The sequence below is a fragment of the Oryx dammah genome, unplaced genomic scaffold, assembly GCF_014754425.2.
Source record: "Oryx dammah isolate SB20612 unplaced genomic scaffold, SCBI_Odam_1.1 HiC_scaffold_11050, whole genome shotgun sequence".
NCBI classification, from domain to species: domain Eukaryota; kingdom Metazoa; phylum Chordata; class Mammalia; order Artiodactyla; family Bovidae; genus Oryx; species Oryx dammah.
Window position 1 is genome coordinate 10,593,205 of NW_024080444.1, and position 26,812 is coordinate 10,620,016.

General features: G+C 39.5%; 1 protein-coding gene and 1 non-coding gene across 7 annotated transcripts in view; both read right to left on the bottom strand.

The window, feature by feature from the left end:
- Positions 1-26,812, bottom strand: part of LOC120860215 (interleukin-33-like) — a 161,201-nt gene that overhangs the window by 9,890 nt on the left and 124,499 nt on the right. For 3 of the 6 annotated variants that reach the window (XM_040235996.1, XM_040235997.1, XM_040235993.1), the window contains 2 exons: positions 11,556-11,711; positions 8,711-8,818 (listed from right to left, as the gene is read on the bottom strand). In XM_040235996.1, coding sequence (XP_040091930.1) covers positions 8,711-8,807 — 97 coding nt within the window. In that variant the 5' untranslated portion in view covers positions 8,808-8,818; positions 11,556-11,711. Of the gene's footprint in view, positions 1-8,710; positions 8,819-11,555; positions 11,712-14,933; positions 15,785-20,662; positions 20,715-26,812 lie in introns of those variants that run through there. The other 3 variants (XM_040235998.1, XM_040235994.1, XM_040235995.1) reach the window with 2 other exon arrangements.
- On the bottom strand, positions 1,746-1,817 carry TRNAW-CCA. Its single transcript has one exon. It is a non-coding gene; the product is annotated as a tRNA-Trp (tRNA).

The following is a 26,812-nucleotide window of genomic DNA, read 5'->3' on the forward strand; positions in this document are numbered from 1 at the left end:
TTTTCATTTAAACCTTCACAAATAATATTACAGGTAGATATTATTCATTTCATTTTACAAATGATGATTTGAGGTTCTTAGCAGTCATGACCTTTGCCAAAGTTCTGATGAGAAGTTGTGACTCAAGTGTGTCTAATATCAAAGCTATACTTCCATCTACTCCATCTAAGAAAATGCTATATTGCAATTTTAGAGACTAACAAAACACAAACTGAGATTAAATCAGTTGAAGTAAAAACAATCAGTTATTCATTAATTCTTATTTAACTTATCCAAATAAAAATTAAAATTTAAAATAAAAATTAAATTTGCCACTTGAAAATCATTTTTAAAAAAGCCTTTAAAAGTCAAATAGAAAAGAAAGTGATAACACCTAGGTGATAAGATCTCCATCTTCAACATTATAGCCAATGAATTATCAAGAAATTTATACAATATAGCCAAATTCAATAATTCACAGTAATTCAGAAAATGAAAATAATTACTTGTGATTTTCAGATACATCTATGATCTTTTTTAAAATTCTGTAGATTTGCCTTCCTAATATGATTAACAAAATTAAGTGGAATAAACTTTTGTTAGTTACTGGTTTGACTTTTCTATATCTTGCCTCCAATTCAGATGAGCATCTACCTTTAGGTGTCTTCAACTGTTTGAACAGGGTAAGGCCATTTAATCATACTCATTTGCCCTGGAAATTCCCAATATTCCTTTATAGCTTTAGATATGTCAACTGCGATATCTTACATGTATTTAACGCAAAGATAATTTACAAAGCTCTGCCAGAGTCAACCCTGAACTTGGCCTCCTGACAATAATTTAATACAATATGTTATTAATTGTATGTTTTGTGCTGATCTTAGCCTGTTAATAATAACCAATATTGTATTTGGACTGGCCCTTAATGTTCTTATTATGATTGCAAAATGCCCTTCAGCAATAACCATCATCAGGAAATTGAAGAAATAAAGTTTAATTAATTATTTGTTGTTGTTGTTTAGTCACTCAGTTGTGTCTGACTCTTTGTAACCCCATGGACTGCAGCACACCAGGCTTCCCTGTCCTTCACCATCTCCTAGAGTTTGCTCAAACTCAAGTTCATTGAGTCAGTGATGCCATTCAGCCATCTCATCCTCTGTTGTCCCCTTTTCCTCCTGCCTACAATCAGGGCCTTTTTCAATGAGTCAGTTCTTCACATCAGGTGGCCAAAATATTGGAGTTTCAGCTTCAGCAGCAGTCCTTCCAATGAATATTCAGAGTTGATTTCCTTTAGGATTTACTGGTTTGATCTCCTTGCAGTCGAAGCGACTCAAGAGTCTCCTCCAATGTCACAGTTTAAAAGCATCAATTCTTTGGCACTTAGCCTTCTTTATGGTCTAACTCTCATATCCATACATGACTATTGGGAAACCCATAGCTTTGACTATAATTATAGGATTTGGAAATTACACTGCCTATCTGGGACCACACAGAGAGGTCACAGGTAGAGAGAGTGCATGGGCCTGAGGTTCTGCTTTTTATTGGGATTGAGTGTGTGATCCTAGGATAGTGAGAGCTCACTGTTTATTGGTGAATTTAAAATATACGAGCAGGAATTTAAAGCATAGTATAGTGAATAGTGAAGTCGCACAGTTGTGTCCAACTCTTTGCGACCCCATGGACTGTAGCCTACCAGGCTTCTCCGTCCATGGGATTCTCCAGGCAAGAATACTGGAGTGGGTTACCATTTCCTTCTCCAGGGGATCTTCCTTACCCAGGGATCGAACCTGGGTCTCCCGCATTGGAGGCAGACACTTTAACCTCTGAGCCACCAGGGAAGCCCCTTAAAGCATGGTAAGAGTAGGAAAAAAAAGGCAAGTAGTCCAAATGGTCAGTTATGGAAATCAACCAAGATCTTCTGATCTTTACCTAGTTTTGTGACTGGCTGTGTATATTTGGGTTCTCTGATAGCTCTGTTGGTAAAGAATCTTCCTGCAATGCAGGAGACCCCGGTTTGATTCCTGGGTCAGAAAGATACACTGGGGAAGGGATAGGCTACCCACCCCAGTATTCTTGGGCTTCCCTTATGGCTCAGCTGATAAGGAATCTGCCTGCAATGTGGGAGACCTGGGTTCGATCCTTGGGTTGGGAAGATCCAACGGAGAAGGGAAAAGCTACCCACTCCAGTATTCTGGCCTGGATAATTCCATGGACTATATGAGTGTTTATTTGAGATGATCATTTTTGAAGTAGATGCCTCAGCAATCAAAGCTTAAGTCAGGCACTTGCATTACAAAATAGAAAAGCAAAATTCAACTGTCATGGCTTAAACTATATTGTATCACATTGTCTTTTCCAAGTTAAAAAGCATAGATGATACTCTACGTATGTTCATTCCTTATAAGCTTATCTTAATGTGTAGCATCCCATAGGGCCATGCCAGGTATGTCCAATATTGGAAGTGGACTCTGTGGGGAGTAGGATATGGGTCTTGGTCAGTTAGAAGTGAAGGTCATAGAACTGAGGAAATACTGTGGATGTGGAAGAGGATTAGGGGCTGAAGATAGTAATGTAGCAAGTAGCATCTAGTGAGACAAAATCTGGATATAATTCCTTGGGAGCTGACTGTGTTTGAAGTATTTAGAATACTTTCAGTTCAGTTCAGTTGCTCAGTCGAGTCCAACTCTTTGTGACCCCATGAATCACAGCACGCCAGGCCTCCCTGTCCATCACCAACTCCCGGAGTTCTCTCAAACTCCTGTCCATCGAGTCGGTGATGCCATCCAGGCAACTCATCCTCTGTCGTCCCCTTCTCCTGCCCCCAATCCCTCCCAGCATCAGAGTCTTTTCCAATGAGTCAACTCTTTGCATGAGGTGGCCAAAGTATTGGAGTTTCAGCTTCAGCATCAGTCCTTCGAATGAACACCCAGGACTGATCTCCTTTAGGATGGACTGGTTGGATCTTGTTGCAGTCCAAGGGACTCTCAAGAGTCTTCTCCAACACCACACTTCAAAAGCATCAATTCTTGGGCATTCAGCTTTCTTCACAGTCCAACTCTCACATCTATACATGACCACTGGAAAAACCATAGCCTTGAGTAGACGGACCTTTGTTGGCAAAGTAATATCTCTGCTTTTCAATATGCTATCTAGGTTGGTCACAACTTTCCTCCCAAGGAGTAAGCATCTTTTAATTTCATGGCTACAGTCACCATCACCATCATCATCAGTGATTTTGGAGCCCAAAACAATAAATTCTGCCACTGTTTCCCCATCTATTCCCCATGAAGTGATGGGACCAGATGCCATGATCTTCGTTTTCTGAATGTTGAGCTTTAATCCAACTTTTTCACTCTCCTCTTTCACTTTCATCAAGAGGCTTTTTAATTCCTCTCCACTTTCTGCCATAAGGGTGGTGTCATCTGCTTATCTGAGGTTATTGATATTTCTCCTGGCAATCTTGATGCCAGCTTGTGCTTCTTCCAGCCCAGCATTTCTCATGATGTACTCTGCATAGAAGTTAAATAAGCAGGGTGACAATATACAGCCTTGATGTACTCCTTTTTCTATTTGGAACCAGTCTGCCACTGGTTCCATGTCCAGTTCTAACTGTTGCTTCCTGACCTGCATATAGGTTTCTCAAGAGGCAGGTCAGGTGGTCTGGTATTCCCATCTCTCTCAGAATTTTCCACAGTTTATTGTGATCCACACAGTCAAAGGCTTTGGCATAGTCAATAAAGCAGAAATAGATGTTTTTCTGGAACTCTCTTGCTTTTTCCATGATCCAGCAGATGTTGGCAATTTGATCTCTGGTTCTCTGCCTTTTCTAAAACCATCTTGAACATCAGGATGTTCACGGTTCATGTATTGCTAAAGCCTGGCTTGGAGAATTTTGAGCATTACTTTACTAGCATGTGAGATAAGTGCAATTGTGCAGTAGTTTGAGCATTCTTTGGCATTGCCTTTCTTTGGGATTGGAATTAAACTGACCTTTTCCAGTCCTGTGGCCACTGCTGAGTTTTCCAAATTTGCTTGCATATTGAGTGCAGCACTTTCACAGCATCATCTTCCAGGATTCGAAATAGCTCAACTGGAATTCCATAACCTCCACTACCTTTGTTTGTAGTGATGCTTTCTAAGGCTCACTTGACTTCACATTCCAGGATGGGAGAATTTGGAAGATGGTATATTTTAATATTTGGGGTAGCTGAAACGTATGAAGGTTGAGTTTTTGAGAGGAAAGCATAAAGCTGGCATGGCTTTGAGAACTCTGTTGAAGAGAGTATTCCATTAGGGTCAAAGCCTTTCAGACTTACTGTTGCCATTTCCTATGTCTCCATCCTACTTGATATCTGAGGGAAATGTCTTTAAAAGTCTTTTAAGGAAATTCTCATAACCTATAATTTCATCATAGCAACAGCATGATGAGAAATCTCAGGCATGTCATGGGGATGGGCCCAGAAATCTTTTTTTTAAATATGCTACAGAGAGAGCCAGACCATGGCTGACAGGAACTGCACAAGTGAGTGACTTCATCTTTCTTTTATTCCCCAAGCACTAATTTCACCAAAGATCTCCCCTTACTGTTTACTATCTTTGACCTGTCTGTGACATTTGATTGACAGGGGACCACATCCTTTCTGAATCCTTCTTCCCTTACTGTTGAATTAGCACTCTTCTTGGATTATTTTTATTTCCCTCTGATCACTCCATCTCTGTCTCTTTTTCTTCCTTCTCTGCTTGGTCCTAAAATGTTGGTCTTCCTAAAGGTTTTGTCCTTTGTCTTTCTTCTCAGTTTAGACTTTCCAGGCAATCTTGCTTGCTCCAGTGACTTCAATCATCTTTTTATATGTTGATGATTCCCCAAAAGTAAGTAGACCTTTGGTCTCTCTCCCAAGCTTTGTATCTTTTGTTTTTTCTCCACAGAAATTTTGATCCCATGGGGCATTTTGACTTAAGTTCCCAAGAAAGGAAATGCCAAAGAATGTGCAAACTACCGCACAATTGCACTCATCTCACACGCTAGTAAAGTAATGGTCAAAATTCTCCAAGCCAGGCTTCAGCAATATGTGAACTATGAACTTCCAGATGTTCAAGCTGGTTTTAGAAAAGGCAGAGGAACCAGAGATCAAATTGCCAACATCTGCTGGATCATCGAAAAAGCAAGAGAGTTCCAGAAAAACATCCATTTCTGCTTTATTGACTATGCCAAAGCCTTTGACTGTGTGGATCACAATAAACTGTGGAAAATTCTGAAAGAGATGGGAATACCAGACCACCTGACCTGCCTCTTGAGAAACCTATATGCAGGTCAGGAAACAACAGTTAGAACTGGACATGGAACAACAGACTGGTTCCAAATAGGAAAAGGAGTACATCAAGGCTGTATATTGTCACCCTGCTTATTTAACTTATATACAGAGTACATCATGAGAAATGCTGAGCTGGAAGAAGCACAAGCTGGCATCAAGATTGCCAGGAGAAATATCAATCACCTCAGATATGCAGATGACACCACCCTTATGGCAGAAAGTGAAGAGGAACTAAAAAGCCTCTGGATGAAAGTGAAAGTGGAGAGTGAAAAAGTTGGTTTAAAGCTCAACATTCAGAAAATGAAGATCGTGGCATCTGGTCCCATCACTTCATGGGAAATGGAAACAGTGTCAGACTTTGTTTTTTGGGGCTCCAAAATCACTGCAGATGGTGATTGCAGCCATGAAATTAAAAGACGCTTACTCCTTGGAAGAAAAGTTATGACCAACCTAGATAGCATATTGAAAAGCAGAAATATTACTTTACCAACAATGGTCCGTCTACTCAAGGCTATGGTTTTTCCTCTGGTCATGTATGGATGTGAGAGTTGGACTGTGAAGAAAGCTGAGAGCCCAAGAATTGATGCTTTTGAAGTGTGGTGTTGGAGAAGACTCTTGAGAGTCCCTTGGACTGCGAGGAGATCCAACCAGTCCATTCTAAAGGAGATCAGCCCTGGGATTTCTTTGGATGCTGAAGCTGAAACTCCAATACTTTGGCCACCTCATGCAAAGAGTTGACTCATTGGAAAAGACTCTGATGCTGGGAGGGATTGGGGGCAGGAGGAGAAGCGGACGACAGAGGATGAGATGCCTGGATGGCATCACTGACTCGATGGACATGAGTCTGAGTGAACTCCGGGAGTTGGTGATGGACAGGGAGGCCTGGCGTGCTGCAATTCATGGGGTCGCAAAGAGTCGGACACAACTGAGCGACTGAACTGAAAGCATCCCTATTTCTATCTATGTAGAGCCTCCTGAATTCTGGATATCTTACCCAGATGACCTACACTTACCCCAAATGAAATATACTTACAATAAAAAAACTAAACTTTATCTTTCTCTACCCCCAATATATTCCTGAAGAATTCCCCATCTTTAAAATAGTACTGCTATCTGCCATATCTGCCCAACTTTAAAATCAAAAAGCTGAGAATTAATCATTTCCCCGCCTGTCAATATATTCAGTTTGTTATTAAACCTTACTGATTTCATTTTCTGAATGTATCTGAATTTTAGTTTTTCCTTTCCATTCTGTCATCTTAGGGCAGGCCCTCATGATCAGTCCCTTAAGATGAATGTAGTAGACCTCTGACCAGTCTCTGTTTCCACTCTTGCCTCTTTACTCTATCTTCACTACCACCAACATGATCTATCCAAAGTAAAAATGTCTTATTATTTCCCAATTAAACATTTTCAGTGGTTCCCTGCTATCCACAGGATAAAGTTAAAGCTCCTTCACTGTAACAGAAGATTATCTTATAGACAGCTCCAAACTAAAGGGGATGATCCCTACTCTATTCTGCCTACGGCTATTGCCATGTAGGGATATATGGGCCCAGTTGTTGCTAGATCTTCAAATTTCTCCTGAGAAGCTGTAATTCAGATTTTTATGCAAAATCTCCCAATTTTTAAATGTTACCTCAGTTGAAAAACAACAGTAATACTGTTCAAGCCAACTAAAATACTTCTGTTGGATGGATATGGGCCAAAGCTTCTTTATTGTGACTTCTGAATAGATCCATAATGACACTGGATTGTCAGGGCAGGGAAAGGATTAATGGGTATGAGGGAGAGGAAATAGTAGGGGAGAATGGGCTAACTCTAAGGAGTAGATTCCTGGAAAGGAGATACATTTGGGGAGAGGCTTTCCTCTAACTCTTGAAGTTCTGTACTGTGTTGGCACTAGAGGTGAAAACTAGAGGTGAAATGCTCTGGTGCTGACCAGAACCCATGTGGGATCTGACTGTATGGATACCGGTAGAGGTTAAGTACTGAGTTTTGTGGCTTTTCCACTGTGTAAGATCCTGCTAGCCCAGGGGAGGAGACAGTATTAAAATAGACTTTGTTGCTTGGGTACTCAGAGCAGTTTATTTACAAAAATAAGGTGTGACATTTCTTGCACCTTCAGTTTTGAGAAGCAGTTCATATCTGTCAGATACCACATAGGTATCTGTTGAAATTTTAGCCAAGAATGTTTAAATAATGACAATTTTAGTATTAAACTGAACCAGTTATTATTGGAAGGGAAAAATCTGCTAAGGAACGATAAAAATAATGTAATGTGATTTGGGGGATAATCTTAATCATTGTTTCTCTAAATGGCATAAATAAGCTGTTGGGTCCATTGCACCCTTAAATGATGGGTTACATTTTTATTTTCCATTAATGCCAGCGACTCTGGTATATATTCCCAGCCTGCTGCCTCATATCAGTGTCTATGGAGAGCCCACATCGCCTAGGGTACAAAGAAAATGAGTCACTGTTCCTGAAAGGAGTATTTTAGCTCAGACATAAATAAAACAACTAACTTAGCTGTGATTTCCTGGTGACTCAGATGCCGCAGCAGATAAGAGAGGAGTATTAATGGGCCAGAGCCTCAGGGAAGACAGAAATGATATTCTGTCTGACATTGCTTTCTCTTCTAGCCTTACATGTTCAGGGAAATGAAGAGGAGCACAAAAGACAAAGATATGCCAGTCCCCACTACCATTTTTCATTCTCTTTTTTTCTCTCAGTACACCAGAGCTCTGTTAATTCTCTTGTGTTACTTCTCTCAAATGAAAATATGAGTGTAAATTTGTATAATTCTTTCCTAGGATAGGTTATTTTAAGAATCAAAGATGTTAATAATTCTTTCATCTTGAAGGTATGGCTACTCTCTGATTTTATCTGCCCTTCAACTTATTTCAGACGCTTTGAGTTTGCAACTGGATAAACTTGAGCATCATTTGGTCAATTTTGCTTCATTTGGTGCCTGGATTATTCAAATATCTTCACTTGTTATTCTCTCCTTTATCTGAAGTCAAGACCAAAAACTTGATATACCAAAGGTCTTAATAAATGTTTGTTGAATAAAAGTCAGTCAGTTTAAGTTTTTGTTAGGTGATCTGGGAAAAAGGTTTTGGGATTTGGGGGCAGTAGGTTTGGGTAGAGAAGGAATTGATATGACAGGCTGTAATTATATTTATCACTATTAGCAGGCTTAAATCACCTAAGCCACTCCTGTTCTGTGATATATCAAATAAACAAAAGTTGGCCCTTTATAGTCTGATTTTACAACCAAAGCCTTCTCTATTATACACTTATGAGCCATCTTAGTAGTTTTTAATAAGTTTACATGTATAAACATTGGATTAATAAAGATTTGGTAACAGATAAACAATAGTGTGTAAAACAATCAGAAAAACTTAAGTCCTTACTTCTCAACTTGGGAGATTTTACCAAGGCTTTGCCTGCTGTGCTTTTCATCTTTGCTGGGGAAATTTTGGTGGTTGAATACTTCATTTTAGGCTTCATTTTTCAGGCTTCTGTTGAATTAAAATATAATGTTAGTTCAATTGTCTCAACTTGAAAACAAACAGAAACAACTGTGGCTAACTCAATATAAAATTGATAATAAAGCTACATAGAAAAATAATTCAGTAAAATTTGAATATAGTATTCTGAATATATATATATTATATACATACATACATACATACATACATACATACTAGAACTATTGTCAGAGGGTGAAAAGAATTCCAGTCTTAAACTTTACTTTGTGGGCTTGTTGTTAGTGGAAATATTGGCTTTGAAATTCTGTGACTGTGTTTTGCTCTACTATGGAATAGAACAAATGTATTGGTGTTATAGGATTTTCACTGCAGGGAAAAGGAGATATAAATATAAAATAAAAGGAGAAGAGAAAATCCCTGTAGTGTTAAATCTGAATTATCAATATCAATGTGCCTGTATCTTAGTTTCTAACTACTTTTTCCACTGAAGGGAACCAAGATTCTAGATCTGGGTTGGGAAATAATAGAAGTGAACACTGAGTATCTCATTGTGCCAGAAAGCAGTGAATCATTCAAAAACTAGTGAGATTGTGTCAAAAGGACACAGGAGTCCCCTTGAAGGGTCTCCTGCTGCACAAATTTGGCATAGTTTGAGCGTCAGAAAAAAGGATGGTAATTGACTATAAAGCATTTTATTAAAAAAAAAAAAAGGCTGTAAGTCCATAGCATTTCTTAAGAATAAATAAGATTTATTCATTATGGAAGGAATGATAGAAAAATCACCATTTTGCAGCATCCAATTTAATATTTGATTCAGGCAAGGATCATCAATGATGCTGTTCCTTAATTATCAAGCTGGGTCATAGTACCATTTTGAAGGAATATGGAGTTGTCTTATAAATTGCCTAGGTCAGGAAGATTCCCTAGAGAAGGGAATGGCTACTCACTCCAGTATTCTTCCACAGAGAATTCCATGGACAAAGGAGCCTAGTGGGCTACAATCTGTGGGATCGCAAAGAGTCAGACATGACTGTGTAACTAACGTTTTCACTTTCACTTTCATGTATTCTTTCAGTAGGGTACTGCAACCAGGCTTCATGGTCAAGGTCAAGGCATTGTTGCTGTGCTTTGTGGAGGGAGCAAGATTGCTCCTCCAGTCTTAAACTTTCTCTAATATTATCTGAAATTCTATAATAGTTAATACTTCTTTTAGTAAGCATTGCTCTCTTTGTGCTAGATTTAAAATTTTTTAATCCAAATTATCCCAAAAGTGGTTACTATTTAAATCTCTTATAAACTTCATTAGGACCAGCTCTTCTAGCAGAATAAAGGAGGAACATTGAGTTCCTGGGTTAGAGGATTCATTGGAAAATAAACTTCCTGCACCTTTATTTTTGTCCCTTGCCAAGTCCCCATAGGCTGAAATTCCAAATTTTCTTGTTTAAATGGAACTAGAATCTTACACAAAGCCATTCTATTTACAGCCTGTCTGATGAGCAAAATCCTTCAATAATAGCATAATTGAGATTCCCTATTTTGCCCCTAGAAATGAATGTATCGTCCATGGGAGTAAATATTATCCTCACAGAGCTTGAGGGGCTCACATCAATCCTTACCTTCTTCCTCTGATTCTGCCACCTTTATTGATCAAGAACAGTTGAACATAAGAAGCAGAGAAACTTAGACATCATTTCCTGAGTACCCTGCCCACCTCAACTCTGTAGCTGAGTAGGCTAGGTCTGAAAGGTTAAGTGCCTCGCCCAGGTTCACAAAAGCAGAACCAGGACTAGAATCTAGTCTCGTGATTTCCATCTTTATGCCAGAGCTTCCTGACCCTGGCTATTCTCTTCTCCCTCCAAATGTAGAAAGAAAGTAAGCAGAAATGAGAATTGAGCTTCAAATGCTCAAGCAATTGTCCAAATTCTTTTAAATAATTAATTTCAGAATATGATATTTAATTTGTAACCATAATGTGGGATAGTGCATTTAAGTAGCTTTATTGTGTTAAATTTTAAATTGTACAGAAAATAGTTCAAATAGTACCCTGCACACAGTAGGTGTTCAGGTACTATTTTACTGATAACATGAAGATTACATTGCTGGATTTGTTTTTCTCTTTTATCCAAGAATCCTTGTGTCCTAGAAAAAAAATCTCTTGGATAGACATTTTTAAAAGTTGTATTTTCAAATAAATCTGGGAAATATTTCAATCTATATTCCACTTCTTGGAAAGTCAGAATTCATATAGCATAGTAAAGGTGCTGACATTCCCTCACTGTAGAACTGTGGGTACCTTTGTTTAACTTATTATTTTCAGTGATTATTTGATCTCAAATAATCTCCTCAGTTCACTCTGTTAACATTTCCATGGTTAGTTTGAGAGAACACACTTGGAGGAACTCTGTTCTAAACCAATATTAGCCTGTAGATTCATGTAAGATAGATAAGAAACTGAAATATAACATTTAAAATGGAGTCACTGACACAGAAAAGGTCAACTGCTTTTTAAGGAGCATGCAATAAGTCAAAAACAGGAAATATTTTCTAATCTTTGTCTGAAAAACAAAACATTTTCTTTAAACAACCTACAAATCTTTTACCTTAAAAAATACATTAAAAAATTTTTATGCTTAAAATTTACTGTTTATTCTCTTATTTTAAAATCAGAAATATTAGAGTATGGCATTGTAAACGTTACTAGTTCTTTTGAGCTGCTCTTTCCAATAATATATGGCAAATATTCTCACATACTGGTTATGATACCCACCTAAGTTATAAATGTGAAGGGCTGGTCTCAAATGATGAGGCTTCCTGTTGTCCACACTTGGTAGTAGTTGATGCGGTTATATTCCAACTCTACTTATATATACACACTCTTGGATTAAGCAACGTTGGGTGACAGCATTAGATGGATGAGGCAATCCTAATAGAGCCAGTTGAATGGGTTAGAATGGGTGGGAATGCATTCCCATTCCCACAACTAAATCCTAAACAAAGCTTTTAGATTATTTTAGCCATAGCACTTTCAATGAGTTGTCCTCAGTTAATCATTAACTTTGATAAAACCTCTATCATTTGGACTCTGTGTACTGTTTATTACTCACCATGGAGCATATAAGGACCCAGATTATTTAATTGCCTTTCTCTTTCCTACAGAAAGTTGAAAACTTTTCAAGTAATTTTTTCTGGTTATAAAAATGATATATGTGCACTTAGAAAATGTGTAAATGACAGGAAAGCATGTATACTGTAGATCCTAACATTCTTTTTTTCAGTGAAGAAGTACTATATATATCTATTTTTTTTAATAAAAAGTAGAATCATACTGCTGATGTTATTTTGTAAGCTTTTTCATTATACAGTTAACACACATCATAAGCATAAACATGACATTTTTACATGTCAGAATAATTCTTTATACAGGGAGCATTACAAATTGTCAGAGAACATTTAACAGGCTTATTCCTGCATGCTGTTTTCTATTTCTCAAGGATTCTCTGTTCCTTATTTGTTCCTATTCCGAGAACGAGTAGAGCTGCACGCAGTTCTCAGGACTGAAGTCATAGGATGAGACATGCAGCGACTCTTTTCAGCATCAGCGACCTTGTATGTATTCAGTTCAGTTCAGTCGCTCAGTCATGTCTGACTCTTTGTGGCCCCATGAATCGCAGCACACCAGGCCTCCCTGTCCATTACTAACTCCCGGAGTTTACTCAGACTCATGTGCATTGAGTCAGTGATGCAATCCAGCCATCTCATCCTCTGTCTTCCCCTTCTCCTCCTGCCCCCAATCCCTCCCAGCATCAGAGTCTTTTCCAGTGAGTCAACTCTTCGCATGAGGTGGCCAAAGTACTGGACATTCAGCTTTAGCATCATTCCTTCCAAAGAAATCCCAGGGCTGATCTCCTTCAGAATGGACTGCTTGGGTCTCCTTGCAGTCCAAGGGACTCTCAAGAGTCTTTTCCAACACCATACTTCAAAAGCATCAATTCTTCAGTGCTCAGCTTTCTTCACAGTCCAACTCTCACATCCATACATGACCACAGGAAATAGCCTTGACTAGATGGACCTTTGTTGGCAAAGTAACATCTCTGCTTTTCAATATGCTATCTAGGTTGGTCATAACTATCTTCCAAGGAATAAGCATCTTTTAATTTTATGGCTGCAGTCACCATCTGCAGTGATTCTGGAGCCCAAAAAATAAAGTCTGACACTGTTTGCACTGTTTCCCCATCTATTTCCCATGAAGTGATGGGACTAGATGCCATGATCTTCGTTTTCTGAATGTTGAGCTTTAGGCCAACTTTTTCACTCTCCTCTTTCACTTTCATCAAGAGGCTCTTTAGTTCCTCTTCACTTTCTGCCATAAGGGTGGTGTCATCTGCATATCTGAGGTTATTGATATTTCTCCCAGCAATCTTGATGCCAGCTTGTGCTTCTTCCAGCCCAGCGTTTCTCATGATGTACTCTGCATAGAAGTTAAATAAGCAGGGTGACAATATACAGCCTTGACGTACTCCTTTTCCTATTTGGAACCAGTCTGTTGTAAAGATATATAAGCCTGCATTTCTGCTAATAAAGCACCCTTGCTCCATCAGAGCTTGGGTCCCCATGTCTGTCTGCCTTTCTTTCTCTCTCTCTTTCTCTCTTTCACTTTCTTAACATCAACTCTGGACCACCAGGTTCCAGTCCATTACAGGACCGCAACAACAATATATATAATCATATAAATATACTATAAGCAATCTTGTATTTATTAATTCTTTGGCCATTTCCAGTTTTCCCCTTTTCTTCTTTTCTGCTATAACCAGTGTTGTAACTGACAGGTCTATGTGTGTGTGTGTTTGTGTGTTGTGATTCTGGTAAGCCTTTGGAAGTTCATTGGTAGCATACATTCCTTGTAGCAAGATTTCTGGATAAGCATCTTATATTTTGATAGATATTATCCAACTGACTTCAAAAAGTTTGTATTGATTTGTAATTTCAGCAATTCAAGTTCATGCCCTTTCTCCATTGCCTTAGCATCAGGGGTCCAGTGGGGGTAGGGGAGGTCACCACCTTTAAAATGTTTGCTTTCTAAAGAGTGGGAAATAGCTCATGGTTTTGAATTTTGTTTCTTTAATTATTTAGTGAGATTTAACATTTTTTTAAAAAATATATTTGTTGTCATCGTCTGTAAATTAATGACTTATATGAACTCTTTGTAAATTAAGAGGTAAAATTGTTGTCTGTGAAAAAATTTCCCCAGTACTGATTATTACTTTATTAATTGCATTTAAAATATTTTTTCATAAAAGTTTTCCAGTATTATGTGGCAATTTTTTTAAGATATTTAAAATTTTTATTATTTTTAATTGAAGGATAATTGCTTTACAGTGTTGCACTGGTTTCTAGCAAACATCAAGATGATCAGCCATAGGTTTACTCATGTTTGATTGATTTTTTTGCCAATTTATTTATTTTTTAATTGAAGGATAATTGCTTTACAGAATTTTGTGGTTTTCTGTCAAACATCAAGAATCAGGCATAGGTACACCCATGTTATGTTGTAAATTTTAATCAACTTTTCCTTCTATAACTTCTGGATTTTGTGTCCTGCTTTGAAGACACCCCCTGCTCAAAAATAATAAATTAACTTATCATGCCACTTTCTAAAAGTTTTATTCTTTACTATTTAATATTTAAATCTTTAATCCCATATTATGTCTAGTATAAAGAGTAATTTAGGGATTTTTTTTTCCTCAAATGCTTATCTCAAACACCTTTGTAATCCAATTTAGATAAAGTGAGGCTTCATATGTTATGTGGGGAGTAGAATTCAAGGAGCTGTGAATATAATGGTAAGGAGTTTGACTTTTACTCTGTAGATAACAGGAATCTTTTATAAGTTTTTTAAGCAAGTGAGAAATATCAAAGATGTGTTTTATGAATGTAATTTTATGGCTGTATGAAGGACTAGAAGAAAGGAAAGAATGCCAGTTAGGAGGCCAATTAAATAACCCAGGCAAAAAGCAGTGAGGATAGAGCTAGGGCAGTGTCAGTGAGAGCAGTCAGGAGGGGATGAATGTGATTAGTGCTTCAGGCATATTTCATAAGAATCCTTGAATGTTGAATGAGAAAGGGCCCCAGAGATCCCTGGTCCTACTTCCATTGTTGCATAGGTCTTTAGTGGCTGAGTCAGGATTAGAACAAAAGTTCACTCGCAGTTGAGTGTTGTGTCTGCCACAGAGCCTCCATAGCTCTTTTTGGATGTGGGTGTATTAGCTCTGGACAGGGGAAGGGAAGGCAAAGGGAAGTGAAATTGGTGCCAGTGGTCTGGGTAGGAAACTCAGGTGAAGAGTTCATTGACAGGAACAAGTAATGAGTAATATGGGGCAAATGGTATCTCAAACTTAAGGAACAATTATATGGAAATTTCAGCAGGGAGCTGGAGCTGGGTTGTGGGTTGAGAAGGCCAGACTTAGCCATGTGGATTTGTTCATTTGTGAAAGCATAACTGTTGATTATGTGGGAGCAAAGTGAGATTGGCTCAGCTGAGTGTGGAACAGGAAGAGAAAGCTGTGTCTAGATGGAACTGTGGAGACTCTTACATTTAAGGGGTAAGAGAAGAAAAGGAGTTAGCAAAGAAGATCAGAAAGAGAAGGACAAAAAAACAGGTCATATTATGAAGGCTAAGAAAGCAGATCCTCTCAAAAAGGAACATTTGATGAGCAGTGCAGAGAACTAGCAGATTAGAGGCCTTGGAGAGAGTCCTTTAGGCACGGTAGGAAACTGTAGTGCACTGCACAGTGTGAAGAAGAAAGGAGAAAGACTTTTTAAAAAGTACAGTAATGAAAGGGAAACACAGAGAGAATGGTATCTTGACAGCAGCATGGAGAAGGGAGGATGCTGCTAACTAGTCAGGTGAAAAGTCTAGGGCAAGTTACTTGATGTCTCCAAAGCCTCAGTTTCCTCATAATAACACTTTTTCTTATAATAGTTTGAACTCATGGGATTTTTATGAGAATTATATAAGGAGGTACATTTTAAGCACTTAGCATAATAGCTAGAACATAGTAAAATTTAACACGTTATTAGTTTTTATTAGAATATTAAACTCCTAGGTGTATTTCAATGTAGAGAGAAAGTAGTGAATGAGAAAGAGAAAACTGATATAGTTTTCTATATCAAAACTATATAAATAGTTTTCTATATCAAAGTCCCAGAGGAGACAGAGAAAAGAGAGGGGGAAAGAATACTAGTGGAAGGTCAGCTTTGAAAAGGAGGGGGCATATTTCTTTGTGCAGGAGAGGAGGAAAAGTGAGAGAATGAGGGAGATGTGAAATGTCAGGTCTAGGAACATGAACTTGAGGGTCTTGTAAAATGGCCTGATTCTTCTTCATAAAGTAGGTTGTGAGAAGCTTTACAGTGATTAAGGGAAATATAAATATGCTTAAAAGACTTAACTAGGGAATGGGGTAATACTGTTCATGGATATCAAGTTTCATTTGGGGAAGATTAAAAAAATTTTGGAGCTGGATTATGATGGTTGCTCACTAATGTCAGTGTATTTCATATACACTTAAAATGATTAAAATGAAGATCAGATGTATTATATTTATTGTTACATTTTAGCACAATTTCTAAAGGTTTTAAAAATGGGAGTGGGAGAAGTAAAAATACAGGAGCTTGTTTTATATTATAAACAGGTGAATTCCAGTGTTCTTATCTTGGAGGTGGAGATGTTCTGATGATAATGGTGGTCAGGATGAGGCTTTGTCAGGGAGCTGTGCATTGCAGGTGGGTTCTTTACCATCTGAGCCACCAGCAAAGCCTTGTAGAGGACTAAAGAATCATTAAAACAGGCAATGAAGTCAACTGAGGGTGATGATAGAGGAGGCAACTCAAACAGAAAAGGATGTTGGGATCCCTGGTAACCAGAATGGAAAGACATTAACATAAGTAGTTGGGCCCGGGGTTGAGGTTACCAAGGGCAGTGGAAAATGAGAAATGTGCCACTTCCTGTATTGGTGCTGGGAAATGGGCACACAATGAAGGAGAGTGGGTTTAAGAATAGTGGTGTCACCAGGGGAAAGCCATGTTATAGACAATACAAGGAAAGAAAAGGAACTTTTTAAGAAAGAAGGAGGAAGAAGAGGGTAAGAGTGTATGTGTAGTGGAGAGGAACATTCCAGAGGAAATGACATACATTTAAATCACTAAACCCTGAAGGAAATCGCCACCCACTCCAGTATTCTTGCCTGGAGAATTCCATGGACAGAGGAGCCTTGCTGGCTACAGTCCATAGGGTCACCGAGAGTCAGATACGACTGAGCGACTAACACTAAATCAAAAAAAGTAAAATAAAAACCTGAAATGAGATTTTAATCAAGGAATAATGTCTTAAAAAGAAATTCATTTCTGAGCAAAAACAACAACAACAAAAATGTATGTGATATTATCATTTCCAAAGTTGCCATGTGTATGATTGCTTCTTTGGCTGGAGAAGGCTTCCAGAAACCCACATTCCACAAATAGTGAGTGCCCATTAGTTCCCAGGGACTATGTATTCCATCAGCATTAACCCATGGGACACTGCACAACAGTTTTCATTTTACTTTGTCATATAATCTACATTTGATCAAATGGAAAATTGTTTATTGAATCAGTAAATGTCTCATATATCAGGTTTGATTAGCAATATATATCAGGTTTTATTAGCAATTTCTCTTTTCCAAAAACTGATACCCTTAAGAGTGTTAAGTTGGCTGCTGGTCTTTCTTTCCTTTTTGTGGATTTTACTTTTAAAATAAATGAATTTAATCAAATTGGAGTGAGGAGTCTTGTTAAAATGCAGAGTTTATGAGAAATTTTTATTAAAAATCTATGTTCATTATGGACAATTTGGATGATACAGAAAATAGAAAGTTTAATCTTTGATGTCCTACAAAGTAGTTAAATACTTTGAAAAGAAATATAGCTAGTAATCATTATAGAGAAATCCCAACCTCTCTGAGGTCCCGAGTTCACAAGTCGTATGGATTTGTATCTGCACAGAGTGCTAAGAATAACAATAATAAATCAAACACTTTTCTAGTGCTCAGCTAGGTGCTAGGGATACAGTAGTGAATAAAGCAAACTTCTTCCTGCCCTCCTGGAGTTTATTCTTTTGGGGGGAGATATATTTTGAGAAAATAAACCATGCAAATAAATCAATATGATAAATAAGAATTAGATTGATGAGGAAGTTTAGGACTAGAATGGAACTAAGATAGTGTGGTCAGAGAAGGTGGCATTTAAGCTGTGCCCAAAGGGTGTGAAGAACATATGGCTGAAAGAGGACAGAGGATGCCTTCTGGATAGAGAAAATGCCAGGGGCAAAGGCCCTGACAGAACTTGCAGCTTTTAGGGAACTAAGAGCACCAGTGTGGCTGGAGCAGATTGGGCAATTGGGAGAGTACAATGTAATGGGGTTGGAGATGGAAGGAGGAAGAAACCAAGTAGGGCTGGGCCCTGGAGGCCAGGGGAAGGAGTTGGATTTCATTCAAAGTGCAATGGGAAGCCAAAGAAGGGTTTTAAGTAAGGTGGAATATGACTTAGTTTTTTAAAGAGTGCTCTGGCTGCCATGTGAGGAACAGATGGAGGGCAGTAAGAGAGAAGGAATGAGACCAACAGGGAGTCTGCATTAGTTCAGACTCTTAATAATGATGGTGGTGGCGATAACACTAATGGTGATAACAGTTACAGTATCTTGGGCATCTTCTGTGGATCAGATATTTTACATACATTGTTTATAATAGTCACCATATCACCAGTATTTGATATTATTTCCTCCATTTTAGAAGTGAGGAAATAGAGACTCAGAGTGATTAACTGTCTTGCAAAAGGCCACATAGTCAGTAAGTAGCAAAGGCAGAATTTGAAATCAAGTCCATTTGGTTCTTTCTCTTATTCCATGGGAGCCATTGGTAGAATAAGGTGAAATTGAATTCCTGGGCCTTCAATTCCATTCACGGTGTTGTCAGGCTTGCATGTTCTTGTTTGTGCAGAGGAACTCTGAGGGTATGGTGGAATTATACTAACCCATTGTTGGGTACAAGAAAATTATTGAAAGAAGTCAGCACCCCAAAATTGATCCTGGCTGGTAGGAGAGAGGGGAAATGGAAAATATGTCTAAGCTTGGCAACACTGAATGCCTTAATTCTGAGAGATTTTACAGGGAAGCAGAAGGGAAAAGATAAGAGGGAAGTGTGCTTACACTGACCCTCTCCTCCATTGTTTGTGGTGGCTTTAATTCTTTCTTGGGGGAGATCAGACTAACTGATATGGAAGAAGGGGGCAACAATAAGATAGCACTCAAACTGAATCACTTCCTGGTCTCCACTCCCCACCACTCTAAAAATTTCTAAGTGCCTCCTAGGGAGAGGAAACACTCTTTAAGAAATCTGGCAAATCAATCTATGACTCAAGCCAAACCTTTTGTGAGTTTTCAGGGAAGGGATGATGTGAGTTTCAGGGAGGGATGGTGTGAGTTTTCAGGGAAACTTTCTTTTATGTATTCAAGGTAAATAACAGCATTTGTAAAACACTCTATGCTTTCTTACAGTTCCTCTAGATGCATCTTATCCAATCATTTTTATACCCTGGTGTGACCCACCCCTTCAAACTTTCTGGCCTCACACACCCCTTTCCTCATTACCCTGTACATTTTAGACCCACTTGATGATTTACTGTTCCTCAAGTTACCATGCACTTTCACACCTGCATGCCTTGTTCAAGTTGTTCCTCTTGCTAAATTTGTCTCTTCCCCTTTACATGGGAAACTTCTATTTAACCTTTAGAGCTCAATTGAAATGATTTTGTCTACCAATCCAATAGAATTTATTGCTTCCTTCCTTACTTGCTTATCATATCCAATGTTGTTTCTCTTTGTTTCCTCCATTGGCTGTTAGCTCCTTGGGAACGAACATTATACCTTAGTCATTTTTTGTTTTCCAAGCAACTACTCATAAGAAGACACTCAGTAAAATGTTGTATAATTTGTATAGGTCCTTGCAGAAACCCTACAAACTAGGCAAGGCAGGCATCATCAGCTGGACAGATGTGGAAGCCCTATCCATGTCCCAAAGATCACCACAGAGTGGTGTAGCAGGAACTGTGGGTTGAGCAATATGAAACTGGTACTATTGAATTTTGACCTATAAAAATAACACTTTTATATGACTCAACCTGATAGAATCCAGGTCTTCTTGTTCTTGGGTCAGTGCTTGTTCTAAAGCATTTAAAGAAACTGACTTTATGTTTAGTCTCTGGCTCTGTGGTTTTAGTGTGATCAACGTTTTGAATTATTCAGTTCAATGTGTTGTTTTATTCCCTTTGGTTGCCCCACCTCATGCCTCACATATGCGGCAAATAGATTCAAGGAATTAGATCTGGTAGACAGAATGTCTGAAGAACTATGGACAGAGGTTCCTAACATCGTACAGGAGGTGGTGACCAAAGCCATCCCAAAGAAAAAGAAACGGAAAAAGGCAAAGTGGTTGTCTGAGGAGGCCTTACAAGTAGCTGAGAAAAGAAGTGAAAAGCAAAGGAGAAAAGGAAAGATATACCCAACTGAATGCAGAGATCCATAGACTAGCAAGAAGAGATAAGAAAGCCTTCTTAACTGAACAATGCAAATACACAGAGGAAAACAATAGAATGAAAAAGACTAGAGATCTCTTTAATTGGAGATACTAAGGGAACATTTCATGCAAAGATGGGCACAATAAAGGACAGAAATGGTGAGGACCTAACAGAAGCAGAAGAGATTAAGAAGAGGTGGCAAGAATATACAGAAAAACTATACAGAAAAAATATCAATGACCAGATAACCACAATGGTTTGGTCACTCACCTAGAGCCAGACATCCTGGAGTATGAGGTCAAGTGGGCCGCAGGAAGCTTTACTGTGAAAAAAAAAAAAAAAAAAAACTAGTAGAGGTGATGGGGTTCCAGCTGAGCTGTTTAAAATCCTAAAAGATGATGCTTTTAAAGTGCTGCACTCGGGGGTGCGGTCCTAAGATGGCAGAGGAATAAGACAGGGAGACCACTTTCTCCCCCACAAATTCATCAAAAGAACATTTGAACGCTGAGTAAATTCCACAAAACAACTTCTGAATGACAGCAGAGGACATCAGGCACCCAGAAAAGCAGCCCATTGTCTTAGAAAGGAGGTAGGAAAAAATATAAAAGATAGAGCTCTGTCCCAGGAAGGGAGTCTTAAAAAAGAGAGAAGTTTCCAAACACCAGGAAACACTCTCACTGCCGAGTCTGTGGTGAGTCTTGGAACCATAGAGGGCAACATAACCAGGAGGAAAAATAAATAAAGAATTAAAACCCACAGATCACGTGCCCAACGGTAACTCCCCCAGCGGAGAAGCAGCACAGACGCCTGCATCTGCCACTAGCAAGCCGGGGCTGGGCAGGGAGGCGCGGGCTGCATTGCTTAGAGTAAGGACCGGGCCTGAATGCCCCAAGGGCAATCCGAGGGAACTAACTTGAGGTAGAAAACCAGACTGTGGGATAGCTACCACTTGAAAAGCCCTAACTTAAGACACCACCAGGCCCGCTCACAGAACAAAGGATGGGCAGGTGAGTGCAGCCAAAGCCAGAAGGGGCAATCATGGCCCCACAGAGGCATTATCTACCAAACTGCAAACAGGCTTCGTTGCTAACCAAGACTTCTTGGGATTCTGGATGCTCAACATCCGCCTGAGAAGGTGCGCCAGTTGTACACCCAGAAAACTGAGTGGCAGGGACGAGGGAGGTGATAAGTCACAGCGACCATGCTTGCCAAACACCTGGTCACCTGAGCTGCTCGGACCTGGGAAGGGCACAAAACGCAGGCCCAACCAAGTCTGCGCCTCTGAGGCCTACCCGAATACCTGAACCTGAGCAGCTTAGCCCTGGGAAGTGTATACAACCCAGGGCTGGCCTCAGTTCCCGGCAGAGCAACCTAGCCTAAGCAGTGTTGACAGGGAAACCACACACGCAGTGAGTGGGGACAAACCCAGTGTGGCCGAGACACTGTGAGCACATGCCAGTGTTATTTGTTTGCAGCGTCCCTCCCTCCCCACAGTACGACTGAACAAGTGAGCCTAAAAAAGTGTCCACCACTGCCCCCTTGTGTCAGGGTGGAAATTAGACACTGAAGAGACCAGCAAACAGAAGAAGCTAAAATATAGGGAACATCCTTGGAAGTGAGAGGTGCAATTGATTAAAACCCTGTAGTTAGTACTGACTACCTAGGAAAGGGCCTATAGATCTTGAGAAATATAAGCCGGATCAAGGAACTATCCGAAAATGAACCGACCCCACACTGCCCATAACAACACCAGAGAAAGTCCTAGATATATTTTTACTATTTTTACTATCATTCTTTAATCTTTTTTTATTTTTAAGTTTTGTATTACTCCTTTAATTTTCATTTTTGTAACCTACTATTACTTTGCAAAAAAAAAAAGAGAGACCCTATTTTTAAAGCAAACTTCATATATATATTATAATTTTTGTGACTTTTTTCTTTAATATTGTATTTTTGAAAATGCAACCTCTACTCTAGATTTTTAATCTTTGACTTTTGGTATTTGTTATCAATTTTGTACTTTTAAGAACCCAATCTTCAGTACCCATTCTTACTTGGGAGCGAGATTACTGGCTTGACTGCTCTCTTCCCCTTTGGACTCTCCTTTTTCTCCACCAGGTCGCCTCTATCTCCTCCCTCCCCCTTCTCTTCTCTACCCAACTCTGTGAATCTCTTTGTGTATTCCAGACAGTGGAGAACACTTAGGGAACTGATTACTGGCTGGATCTGTCTCTCTCCTTTTGATTCCCCCCTTTATCCTCCTGGCCACCTCTGTCTCCTTCCTCCCTCTTCTCTTTGTGTAACTCCGTGAACATCTCTGTGCAGTCCAGACTATGGAGCACACGTAAGGAAGTGATTACTGGCTAGCTTTCTCTCTCCTCTTTTGATTCCACCTCATCTCATCCGGGTCACCTCTATCTCCCTCCTCCCTCTTCTCTTCTCCATGTAACTCTGTGAACTTCTCTGGGTGTCCCTCACTGTGCAGAAACTTTTCATCTTTAACCTAGATGTTTTATCAATGGTGCTTTATAGATGGAGAAGTCTTGAGGCTACTGTAAAAATAAGACTGAAAACCAGAAGCAGGAGGCTTCAGTCCAAATCCTGAGAACACCAGAGAACTCCTGACTCCAGGGAACATTAATCAACAGGAGCTCATCAAATGCCTCCATACCTAAACTGAAACCAAGCACCACCCAAGGGCCAACAAGTTCCAAAGCAAGACCTACCATGCAAATTCTCCAGCAATGCAGGGACATAGCCCTGAGCTTCAATATACAGGCTGCCCAAAGTCACTCCAAACCCACTGACATTTCATAACTCATTACTGGATAATTCATTGCACTCCAGAGAGAAGAAATCCAGCTCCACCCACCAGAACACCAACACAAGCTTCCCTAACCAGGAAACCTTGACAAGCCACCTGTACAACCCCACTCACAGTGAGGAAACTCCACAATAAAGAGAACTCCACAAACTGCCAGAATACAGAAAGGCCACCCCAAACACAGCAATATAAACAAGATGAAGAGACAGAGGAATACCCAGCAGGTAAAGGAACAGGAAAAATGCCCACCAAACCAAACAGAAGAGGAAGAGATAAGGAATCTACCTGATAAAGAATTAAAAATAATGATAGTGAAAATGATCCAAAATCTTGAAAACAAAATGGAATCACAGATAAATAGCCTGGAGACAAGGATTGAGAAGATGCAAGAAAGGTTTAACAAGGACCTAGAAGAAATAAAAAAGAGTCAATATGTAATGAATAATGCAATAAATGAGATCAAAAACACTCTGGAGGGAACAAATAGTAGAATAATGAAGGCAGAAGATAGGATTAGTGAGGTAGAAGACAGAATGGTAGACATAAATGAATCAGAGAGGAAAAAAGAAAAATGAATTAAAAGAAATGAGGACAATCTCAGAGACCTCCAGGACAATATTAAATGCTCCAACATTCGAGTCATAGGAGTCCCAGAAGAAGAGAAAAAGAAGGACCATGAGAAAATACTTGAGGAGATAATAGTTGAAAACTTCCCTAAAATGGGGAAGGAAATAATCACCCAAGTCCAAGAAACCCAGAGAGTCCCAAACAGGATAAACCCAAGGCAAAACACCCCAAGACACATATTAATCACATTAATAAAGATCAAACACAAAGAACAAATATTAAAAGCAGCAAGGGGAAAACAACAAATACACACAAAGGGATTCCCATAAGGATACTAGCTGATCTTTCAATAGAAACTCTTCAGGCCAGGAGGGAATGGCAGGACATACTTAAAGTGATGAAAGAAAATAACCTACAGCCCAGATTACTGTACCCAGCAAGGATCTCATTCAAATATGAAGGAGAAATCAAAAGCTTTACAGACAAGCAAGCAATAACTGAGAGAATTCAGCACCACCAAACCTGCTCTCCAGCAAATGCTAAAGGATCTTCTCTAGACAGGAAACACAAAAAGGGTGTATAAACCCGAACCCAAAACAATAAAGTAAATGGCAACGGGATCACAGTTAAGTTCAGTCACTCAGTCGTGTCCGACCTTTGCAACCCCATGAATCGTAGCACGCCAGGCCTCCCTGTCCATCACCAACTCCCAGAGTTCACTCACACTCACGTCCATCGAGTCCGTGATGCCATACAGCCATCTCATCCTCTGTCGTCCCCTTCTCCTCCTGCCCCCAATCCCTCCCAGCATCAGAGTCTTTTCCAATGAGTCAACTCTTCGCATGAGGTGGCCAAAGTACTGGACTTCCAGCTTTAGCATCATTCCTTCCAAAGAAATCCCAGGGCTGATCTTCAGAATGGACTGGCTGGATCTCCTTGCAGTCCAAGGGACTCTCAAGAGTCTTCTCCAACACCACACTTCAAAAGCATCAATTCTTCCGCGCTGTACCTTCTTCACAGTCCAACTCTCACATCCATACATGACCACAGGAAAAACCATAGCCTTGACTAGATGGACCTTAGTCAGCAAAGTAATGTCTCTGCTTTTGAATATGCTATCTAGGTTGGTCATAACTTTTCTTCCAAGGAGTAAGTGTCTTTTAATTTCATGGCTGCAAGCACCATCTGCAGTAATTTTGGAGCCCAAAAAAATGAAATCTGACACTGTTTCCCCATCTATTTCCTATGAAGTGATGGGACCAGATACCATGATCCTCGTCTTCTGAATGTTGAGCTTCAGGCCAACTTTTTCACTCTCCACTTTCACTTTCATCAAGAGGCTTTTTAGCTCCTCTTCACTTTCTGCCATGAGGGTGGTGTCATCTGCATATCTGAGGTTATTGATATTTCTCCCAGCAATCTTGATGCCAGCTTGTGTTTCTTCCAGTCCAGCGTTTCTCATGATGTACTCTGCATAGAAGTTATATAAGCAGGGTGACAATATACAGCCTTAACGTACTCCTTTTCCTATTTGGAACCAGTCTGTTGCTCCATGTCCAGTTCTAACTGCTGCTTCCTGACCTGCATACAGATTTCTCAAGAGGCAGGTCAGGTGGTCTGGTATTCCCATCTCTTTCACAGTTTACTGTGATCCACACAGTCAAAGGCTTTGGCATAGTCAATAAAGCAGAAATGGATGTTTTTCTGGAACTCTCTTGCTTTTTCGATGATCCAGCAGATGTTGGCAAGTTGATCTCTGGTTCCTCTGCCTTTTCTAAAACCAGCTTGAACATCAGGGAGTTCACGGTTCATGTATTGCTAAAGCCTGGCTTGGAGAATTTTGAGCATTACTTTACTAGCATGTGAGATGAGTGCAATTGTGTGGTAGTTTGAGCATTCTTTTGCATTGCCTTTCTTTGGAATTGGAATGAAAACTGACCTTTTCCAGTCCTGTGGCCACTGCTGAGGTTTCCAAATTTGCTGGCATATTGAGTGCAACACTTTCACAGCATCATCTTTCAGGATTTGAAACAGCTTAACTGGAATTCCATCACCTCCACTAGCTTTGTTCATAGCGATGCTTTCCAAGGCCCACTTGACTTCACATTCCAGGATGTCTGGCTTTAGATGAGTGATCACACCATCGTGATTATCTAGGTCGTGAAGATATTTTTTGTACAGTTCTTCCATGTATTCTTGCCACCTCTCCTTAATATCTTCTGCTTCTGTTAGGTCCATACCATTTCTGTCCTTTATTGAACCCATCTTTGCATGAAATGTTCCCTTGGTAACCCTAATTTTCTTGAAGAGATCTCTAGTCTTTCCCATTCTGTTGTTTTCCTCTATTCCTTTGCATTGATCGTGAGGAAGGCTTTCTTATCTCTCTTGCTATTCTCTGGAACTCTGCATTCAGATGCTTATATCTTTCCTTGTCTCCTTTGCTTTTTTCCTCTCTTCTTTTCACAGCTATTTGTAAGGCCTCCCCGGACAGCCATTTTGCTTTTTTACATTTCTTTTCCAAGGGGATGGTCTTGATTCCTGTCTCCTGTACAATGTCATGAACCTCATTCCATAGTTCATCAGGCACTCTATCTATCAGATCTAGACCCTTAAATCTATTTTTCACTTCCACTGTATAATCATAAGGGATTTTATTTAGGTCATACCTGAATGGTCTAGCAGTTTTCCCTAGTTTCTTCAATTTGAGTCTGAATTTGGTAATAAGGAGTTCATGATCTGAGCCACAGTCAGCTCCTGGTCTTGTTTTTGTTGACTGTATAGAGCTTCTCCATCTTTGGCTGCAAAGAATATAATCAATCTGATTTTGGTGTTGACCATCTGGTGATGTCCATATGTAGAGTCTTCTCTTGTGTTGGAAGAGGGTGTTTGCTATGACCAGTGTATTTTCTTGGCAAAACTCTATTATTCTTTGCCCTGCTTCATTCTGCATTCCAAGGCCAAATTTGCCTGTTACTCCAGGTGTTTCTTGACTTCCTACTTTTGGGGGTGTTAGTTCTAAAAGGTCTTGT